This window comes from Lynx canadensis, chromosome A1 (assembly GCF_007474595.2).
Source record: "Lynx canadensis isolate LIC74 chromosome A1, mLynCan4.pri.v2, whole genome shotgun sequence".
NCBI classification, from domain to species: Eukaryota; Metazoa; Chordata; class Mammalia; order Carnivora; family Felidae; genus Lynx; species Lynx canadensis.
In genome coordinates, this window is record NC_044303.2 from 119133924 (window position 1) to 119143703 (window position 9780).

Consider the following 9780-nt stretch of genomic DNA (forward strand, 5'->3'; position numbering starts at 1 on the left):
ATTTTACAAACAAATGTGAACTGGATATTAAACTATGTCGACACATTAGGAGTGACTGCCCCTGGGAAAACAGAGTATAAAACATATTTTTTAAAGCATTTTGAGAAAAAGCAATTTTAAGTGACATCTTAAAAAGTCAATTTATGCTTTTTTTTTTTTAAATTAAAAAGGAATGCAAGTCAAGTTATTAATGGCATACAGCATTTTTATACCTAAAGTCAGAAAGTCAGGATTCACTACAGTTGTGATCTCAACCTGTTCATCACTTGGGTCACTGCTCACAGTTTGGCCAGAACCATGTAACATATAGAGGAGAGAAAGCAACCAATTTTAGTTATATCAGGGCTGTTGTTTGCAAACAATAGACTAATTCAGTGATGGTGAGAAAAGAAACATTGTTTGAATTTACTTGGAAGAAGCTTTGTTCTGGGTAATCACAGTTCCCCGTGTTAAGTTAATGCCGTAAGGTGTAAAGTTTTCAAATGTTAGCCAATTATCCTGTATATGACACCTTTTCATTAGGACACAAACTACTGGTTGTAACTACAAATCACACACCAGCATAAAAATAATCATTTCAATGGTTATTAAAGAATCTCAAAAGAACCACATCATCACTCCTTTGCTAATCGCCATAAGGTTGTCATGAGGCTCAAATTAAAAATAAGTGAAGGCACTTTACATGTCATAAATTCCTATAAAAGGCATTAAAATGATATTTAATGATTTAAAGTCACCTATGTTCATCTAAGACTTATGCTCCAGACCCCAGAGTTTACAAGGCTTAATGAAAATTCACTATTAATGAAAAATCAGTAAGTCTTGTTCTATGTTTTTTTACAGTAAGAAAAATGAAAACAGTACTGTGGTAATTGCTAGAACAAAATGCATTAATAATCCCTCAGAGTTTCCTAAGATATATTATGCTTCTTTGTACAATTACATTTTATAATTCAGTAATAGTTTCCTAATAACTTAGTCAAATGAACAGCACTCTTTAAGACAACCAAGCACCCCGAATCATTAATTACATTGCCAAAATTTTGATACTGAAAAATTTAAAACACAGCATGTCTTTTAACATTTAGACACAACTAACGCATTAAGAAATATCTCAAATTTCCTTACTGAAAACCTGTTAAGCCTTCCATTCAGAATGACAACAAAAAGTTGAAGTGGTATTCTAAAGGAAAGATTATTTACACAATAGATTAGTAGGCAGTTTACATGAAGGCATACAAGAACCAAGTGAGCCTCTTAAAGGAATAGAACCTAGCCTAAATCTAGGTCTGAATTTTTTCCCCAACGAGAAAACCTTCCTCCTTCAAGAGGATAGAAAAGAGACAAACACCATTGTTAAGATAGATCTTTAACAGAAAAAGTGTTTTAAAGAGAGTTTTAAATAAAATCTTCAATGACTAATTAGGAACAAAGAAAACCACCAACATTAAAAAAACAAAAAACAAAACAAAAAACCTTGTAAGGCTCATGTCCAAGTAAATCACTGTCTACTCTGCCTTTCAAACAAAACAAAACACACCACTGATTAATCAATCCCGTGTCTCTACAATCACATTCTTATATTTCCTTCACACCTAAAATGTGACATACAATCTGAATTGGGGACAGGGATACAGGATAGAGACCTTAACCCCTATCAATAGATCCATCTCAGTTTAGAACGTTTTCCTGTTAATTTCATTTTAAGAGACCTTTTTGAGGTCAAAAGGAAATGTCAGTATACTTATAAATGTCTGAGGAAAAAAGGGGAACAAATCAAATGACAGCTGAGAATTGAAGCCATCAGGTGTCTCTTTGAGAACTTGGAGGAACTCTCTGGAAAGGGAGGTTTTGTTTTGCACCATTTTGGCACCAATTCCTTTCTTAAGAAGGCTGAACAGCAGTCCCACCTCTAGGGCTACGGTCAGGTACACTGCTCACTGCTTTAGCAATCTCCAAACTCAAATTCCTCCACAGAAGCTTCAGTCTGGAGAAAAGGCTCATTGTTAAATCTTCTAATTTTAACCCTTAGATCTCCTCAAGCTACTATTTTACAAGTGTACAAACCCAGAGCACAACTTTTGATTTTGTGAAATATCAAGGGTACATTTTACTCTAACATAACAGCGTACTTCAAAGCACACACAAATATTACATATGAAAGCCCTCTTAAGTTTATGTAATTTTTACTTAAGATACCTGTTAATGAGCAAAATTATTTAGAATTTTTTAAATAAAATCTTCCACTACCGACCAGTGGGATACCGGATGCCATTACTTCAAAGAAAAGTTGAAATGCTTATATACAGATACATCACTTAGGCATGATTGAAAGACCACCTACTTTCAAAGGACCACTTAAAATTTAGTCACACGAAAAAAGCACAGGAGTCGTTGGAAGACAAACACAAATTGTTGAATACTGAAGTCTATCCATCCATCTTACGTCCATTCCGAAGAGACAGAAAACCATCTGGCTTACCTTGAATAGCCATTAGAAAACACCGATCGGCCAGGGAAGTTCAAAGTCCCCAAGGAAGCCAAGTTGTCATCTCCAGATGCTTGACACCTATTCCAATTTTCTGAACCAACAGGAATTGGTGGAATGACATTGAAAATAGGCTTCTGATCCTGTTGTTGCGAAAGGGATGCGGTATTCATGTCATAGTGGTACATCTGGCCCCCAGAGGTACTCACGCCATGAACAGAAATGGCAGACATTTTATTACCAATTATATTTGCCCCAGAAAAGCTTGCCTGACAATAAACTGGGCCCAGTTTCTCCTGCTTAATTACCCCAGGGGTGCAGAGTTCAATGAAATCTTCTTTTTCTGTTTTCACTTGGGGCAGTGACACACTGTTGGGGCTTGATAAGATCAGATCTCCATTATCCTTAATTTTAGGTTTAGTGTCCGGTAAAACGAGAGGCTTACAGTCCTCATTCGAGTTTCCTTCCAAAAGGAATGGATCATCCTCTCCTGCCAAAGGAGAAAGCAAACAGTTTTCATCTATCAAGAGGTCTGATCTCCAAGGACTCTCACTTGTCTCTTTATCTGGGGACCCAGAAGAAAATTCCAAATCCTGGAGTTTTTTCCTCCAAATGTCAAAGGTGCTTTGGTCTGTGGTATACAACTTCACATTGCCCCCGGTGGTGCCAGTCTGGCCCTTCAAATTTTGCTGTTCTGAAGAGACATCAGAGAGTGTTTTTGGAAACTCCTTCTCTGTGGGGGCAGCAGCAACAGCAACAGTCGCTGAGCTCTTGGGGTTCTCGGGAACACTGGTCGACCTATTGAGGTTTGCGATGCTTTCTTCCAGAAGCTGAAAGTCTGTTTCCCCAGAGGAAAGGCTGATTTGGCCCTGCTGTGGGAATCCCAGCTCATTTCCCATTACTTTTGTTTCTGTCTCTCCCATATACAGTCCCATTGACAGCGAAACTGCCTTGGACAGATCCGGCTGCTGTGCATTGCTTCCTGAGCCTTTTGGAAAATCCACCAAAAGTCTTTGCTGCTTGGAGTCTGACTGAGAAACAGCAGCCAGTGACGGTGAAGATGCAGAAACCTTCACAGAAGCTCCTCCCCTTAGGGTTTTATAGAAGTCCATCACATTTCCCCTCTCCCGACCAAGCACACTGCTAGAGATTTCTTCTTTACTGGGGGGGCTTAATGATTCCTTGGGGTCCATCAGAGAATATCATCAGCTACCAGGGGGAAAAAAGAAAAAAAAAAGAAAGGTGGGGGAGACATAATAAGCTATAAAGTCACATTATCTCAGTGATCTGATTAGTAAGAGCCAGTTAAATGAACCTTTTAGTTAACTCCGACTCTTAACTCCTTGTTTAAAGTAGCTTCTGTCTTCCAGAATAAAAAAATCCGCATCCCCTGCCCCCATTCAGTGTGGCACATTTAAAAGCACAATGCATTTCAATTGCACAGCGGAGGGCAAAATTGTATCAAACTAAGCTTGGCTATTCATCCTGCCACTCACAGAACTGTAACTTTGTTAATCACAGACATTATAACTCATTACATCTGATTATCCTAAAGGTTCAAACTGATGTCAAAGTATTTAATTTAAAAAGAGTATGATCATTAAAATTCCTACTTCCTTTCAATCAGTCAAGGCTGTTTGCTTTTCTGAGAACCCATACACATAAAATTTGCTAATTACTATGTTAGAATTCTCTCTCAAATCGCTCCCAAACTGGCCTCCTACCTGCCAGTCACACATCCAAACCTTTCAGTACAATCTAGGATGAACCACGCACATTAAAAAATAAATAAATAAACAATGATGATCTGCTCATCTTCCAATACCATAAAAAGGACATGTATATTTAACCCCTATTTCTTACTAAATGTGTCTGTTTCAAAGTGCCTGCCTTCTTCAAATTTTGGACACAGGAAATGAAATATGTTCTATACAGGCCAACTAAAATTTGGATTTTAAAAAGCAAAAGAAAGTGCAGCAGCTTCTCGCTACAAGTTTAGCTTACTTAAAAACAAATATAACTCTCTCAACCCTTACAAAACAATAGACTCCTAATGAAGCTTTTTTTCAAAATTGCTTAAGACCTTCAGGAGGAAACACTATTTTATCCCTAAATTAAGATTTTTTTCCCTTTCCATATAAAGAGGTACTGAAACAGAAAAAGCAACTGTGGAATCACGTTCATATAAACGCAAATAAAATAATACCCAATGAAATACTCAGAATAATTTTCTCGTGTTCTAAACCTTCACCAATCCCAATTCGGAAGCTGTTCTCGAGAGTCTTGGGTTGCTAGTATATTGTCTTTCATCACGATGTTATTAACAGGCAGCCCAAGACTTTGGTAAGTAGATCTGGGACATTACAATCAGATCCTATGCAATGGAAGGAAACTTCTGCTGTGCGGAGAGACCTTAAGCATAAACTTCAATGGCCCTCACGGGAAGTGCAGTGTGATGAAGGTGGAGACGGGGCTGGGGACCTGCCCCTACACATCTTTAGGGTAAACTGCTCGATCTCTCCGCCCCTTCGCCGTGTTTCTCGGATAAGGATCTGTAAACACAAGGTATCAAATGGAGCCTAATGAATTTCCACGCGGCTTTGACAGCTGCCTTCCAACTCGAAACCAAAACAATACTTCAAAAAAAAACCGAAACAATCTCTCAAACCACTTTATCCCCCAGTTTAAATTGCAAGTAACTGTCACATTCACCGGCCTTAATGAACCGTGGCAAGGGGTCTTAAGTGGTATTACAAGGAGGCAGTTACCAAGCCTGCAGCCCCAAACGTCAAACTAGCGCTTGACCACAGAAGGATTCCGGCTAGGGAAGGTCTTTTTCTAAAAGGGACCACTTAGAAGCGTCAGGCGCGCAATGATGCCAAGTACGGAAGAACAAACCCTCTCCTGGGGGAGAAAAAAAGTGCAAGGGTAAAAGAAATGTGTCCAGACCTGTTGAGTTCTTTCTCCGACACGCCCACTTCTACCAGATAACGCCAGCCCTGGCCGAAGTCTCCAAGTTGCAGGCTGTCAGCCCCCTGCGTGTGTACACGCACACACACACACACTCTCTCTCTCTGCGCGCGCGCGCACACACACGCACACACACACACACACACACACACATCCCTGCGCGCCCTCCAGAAAGGAGACGCACTGGAGCCTCGACAGAAACCCTGATCGCGCTCGGGCGCACTAGGGTGGAGTGGAAGTATTCGGTCGAGGAGCATTCAGACACGGCTTGGTGTTCACCGTAAAAAAGAAAAAAGAAAAAGAAGAAAAAAAAAGGGAAAATGACGGGTGTTTGGGCGGCCCCCTGGGAGGGCACCGAGGGGGGACTTGGGGCGCCGGGAGTGGAGAAGCCAGAATTCCGCGCCCGGAAAGCGGAGCACTGCAAGCCGGGGCAGCTCGGAGAGGCTCCGCTCGGACCGAGCTCAGGTTCCTCCCCCTTCAGCCCGACCCGGGCACCGCGGCCGAGGGAGAGGAAGAGGCCAGCGCTGTCACCCGCGCGCTGCCCTTTCGTCACCGTCACCCGGCCCTCACCAGCCCCCACCCCCACTCCCCGAGGCTAATAAAAGTTTGCAGGCTCCCGCCGCGGCCCCCGAGCCGGCCTCGCGTCCCCGGCCCGCACCTCGGGGGAGCGAGCCCCGGCCCTTCCCCACCTCTTACCTCTGGAAGAGGCGCTGCTCACCCGCCACCGTCCGCAGCTCCCACCGCAGCCGAGATAAACAACTTAGCGTGTGAAAGCAGGAGGAGCAGGAGGGAGAGATTTTTTTTTTTTTCTAAAAAAAGGAAGTAAACAGCCGCCCCCTTCTCCATGGGGGGGAGGGGAGAGCCCCTATTTGAGAAAGTCTCCCATTTCCCGGCTGACAAGCCAGCCCCCCGCCCCTTGCCAGTCCCCGCGAGCCGGGCTCCCAGGCGCGCGTCCTCAGTCCCGGCGCCCCGCCGCTTCGGCTGCTCCGGCTGTGGCGTCTCCTTCCACCCACTAGAATCCGTCCCCGACGGGCGGGCAGTGACTCGGGCTCCAGTCACAGACTCGAGCTCGCAAAATGGAGGAGGAGGCGGAGGAGGAGGGAGGGAGCGCGGACACGCGAAAGGGCCGCCCGGCCGCGGCGAGCGAGCGGGACCGATCGGGGGGCGGGCGGAGGCGGCGCCACGGCGCGCACACACTCGCACACACACGCGCTCCCACTCCACCCCCGGCCGCTCCCCGCCCGAGGGGCCGCGCGGCGGCGGGGAACGGTGCAACCTGTTGGCGAAGCTCGGCAACTGCAGGGGCGGCCGCAGCCCCCGCCCCCACGCCCTCCGCGCTAGCCCCCGCCACCCCGGCCCCGACGGCGCCTGAACGCCCCCGACCCCCGACATTGCCCCGACCCTAGCGGCCGGCCGCCGCCCCCCCTCCCCGAGCGCGCGGGACTTCTCGCGCCCCCACCCCCCGAGAAAAGGGAGAGGCGGCGGCAGCGGCCAACCTGGTCTCTCTGGGGCGCGCTTGGGAGGGAAGCCGAGTTTCTCTAGTTTCTCTTCTCGCTGCCTCCTTCCCGCCCCCGCCCAGCTCCGCGACTCCCGACCCACTCCGGAGCTGGCCCAGTCCCTCGGCGGCAAGCGCCGTCAGCGCCCCTGCGGGTGACAGCGGGCTGTCTGGGGCGGGGGGGCCGGGGCGCGGCCCGCAGCAGGGCCGCGGGAGTGGTCCGCGCCGCCGCCTCGGAGCCGAGTTGCGCGAAGTGTGTCACTTAGCACGGGGCTTACGAGGGTTGCAAGGAAACGGTGCCGCAGCGTCTCGGCCGCGCTCGGGGCCGGACAGCCAGACACGCCCTCTGGGGAGGCTTAAGGAAGGGAGGGCAGAAGAGGGGGTCGGTGCGTACATACTCTCGACTCGGAGGTAGTCGCGTGCCGGCAGGTCCCCCACCGCTGCATCGTCTGGGCGGCCCCGTCTGCAGCCGCCGCCGCCGTCGCGCTCTCCCACCGGGAGAGAAGTTGCAAAGCAGAACCCACCCTCCCCCGCGCTCCGACCGTCCCCCACCCTCTTCCCCGAGTCTGCGAGGCGGCGGCGGCGGCAGAAGGAGGCGCCGCCTGCCAAGTTCAACCCCCACCCCTCCCTCCCTGCTAGCGCGCTCACACTTGAAGGAAGTTGCACGCCAAATGCAAAACCTCCGGCGTGCTGAATTTCTTTGCACTTTTTATTATTATTTTTAAGGAAAGCAGGGGGTGGCAGGCCTAAAAGCAAGTTGCAAGCGAAACAGTAAGTTGCTTGCAAAGTACGCCCTCCCTCCCCCGCAAACTCCTGACCTCTCCTTCTACCCCCTCCAGGACCAGTGTCCAAGTTTCCCGTGAAGGCCCCTCACCCGAATATTGACATTTGCTGCACTCGACTCAGTGCGTCGCCCACCCTTTCGTGTGCACGAGACGTCTACCCCTCCAAACAAAACAAAACACACGCAGCTTTAAAATGTCAGCATTTAACTCCCTCCAGCTGTTCCCGTTACGCGCCTCCCCCTCAGTCCGAGGGAAACACGTGGCCTGTCCCCAAGGAGAGGGGCGTGGGGCTAGGGGAGTCCGCGCGGGAGACGCCCGCCCCAGCCCCCTGCCCCAGCTCGCCGCGTCCGAAGGGCTTGGGCTTTGCCCGGACCGAACTTCCTACCTTGTGCGACACATATTATGATTTTTGTGACTGGGGGAAAGGTTGTGCTGTGTTGCTTTAGGGTTTGGGGCGGTAACTTTTGCGCCCCCACAGGTGACAGCGCTTGCCAGCTCCTGACGGGGGCGGAGGCTGCCGCAGCTCCACCTAATCCCTGCCCCGGCGCTCGGCAGCAGCCACTCACTCCTCAGGCAGCGCTCAGACGCTATCCGTGGCCACCTCTGCTCTGACTTCTTGAAGAGGATTGGGGAAACGCGGGCCGGAAGCCGCTCCCCGCCATCTTGGTAAAGGACGGTGACGCCTGCCCGGCCTCGCGTCCACCATCTTGGCAAGGGTTCTAGATCGCGGGCTCCGGAAGAAGCCCTTTCTGCGTTCTGAAGGGTAGAAACTGCCCCATGTGTTGTCCGTCGTGAAAAGAGAGAACTAAACATTTTAGTTACTCGCTTGTTCGGAGACGACCTACTCGGGCCGCCTCCAGACCATTCTCAGGCCGCCATCTTGGAAAAGAAAGAGCTGCCCTCTGCCTCAGAAAAGGGGACCAAAACCTTTGCCAACACAGAGCCCTGAGCAACCCAGTTGTTAACAGAACCCCCTTATGTATCTAGAAGAGATGACTCCTCTTTTCTTTCCCTTGGTGCAAGTCAGCTGGAGGGAGGCCCTTGCCTTGGTGCTCAAAGGGGACACAGAATTTACTTCAAGAACGCTACTTTGCCTACTTGGCGAGTTTTTCCACCTTAGAAGCCCCAGTTACTAAAATCAAGGTTCTTGCATGGATTGGTCCCCAAATCAACAGTTTCATGGGGGAAAAAATCCAATACCCAAATTTAATATCGTATGCGTATTTTAAAAGTGGGTTCAACAACTCATACCAATATGATTATCCTAATACATCTACTTAAAAGTTATGCTAGGAATTGTATATATGAATACCTTATAAAAATATAATAATTTGCATATATATGTAAAGAGACAGTAACAGATACCTAATAGAAAACTTCTCCCCACTACATAAACCTATCTCAATTGAATCTCTGCTCTAAGTTAACAATCCACTTCATCTCTTACCTCTTTAAATTCGGGTTAGGTATTATGTTTTTAAATAATACTTGACCGTACAGGAGTCCCCTTTAAGTTTCTCCCCACTCATTTTGTCTGCAGGTCCAGCAGATCATCTTGAAATGGAAAAGGACATTGTTTTAGCTTAAAAATTGTTACTGAAAACCCTTTCAATTGGGCAAAAGGGTGAAATTTTCAGTGGTTTAAATATGTCTGTTAATTTTGTAATTTCATGGAAAAAATTCCACATCCTTTAGCCTTTCACATTCATCTGAAAGCATGCATAAACTGTAGATTAACCTAGTGTCTGTCATGGTTAGAATTGTTAAGCTTTGTGGATAATGTTTATTGACCATTCTGTGCATCTTTTTTTTTTTTAATCATTCCCATTGAAATAATCCAAACCTGACTTCCAGATTACTCTTCCAGAACATAATTACATCATGCCATGTTCCTGCTCAAGTATCTACAATAATTCCCTTCCATTGTATAGAGATCCCAACTCCCATTTTGAGATTTAAGACCATTAGCTTTCACCTGCCCATTTCTTGAAGGCAAAGCCTCTTAGCTGATGCAACTGGACTCATATTTAATTAAACTAAAA

At 47.2% G+C, this 9780-nt stretch overlaps 1 protein-coding gene across 1 annotated transcript in view; it reads right to left on the reverse strand.

The window, feature by feature from the left end:
- The window catches only part of NR3C1 (nuclear receptor subfamily 3 group C member 1), a 116661-nt gene extending 110406 nt beyond the window's left edge, over positions 1–6255 (reverse strand). The window contains 2 exon segments of the mRNA XM_030320559.1: positions 2483–3697; positions 6155–6255. Coding sequence (XP_030176419.1) covers positions 2483–3681 — 1199 coding nt within the window. The 5' untranslated portion in view covers positions 3682–3697; positions 6155–6255.
- Between the last annotated feature and the right edge of the window lie 3525 nt (positions 6256–9780).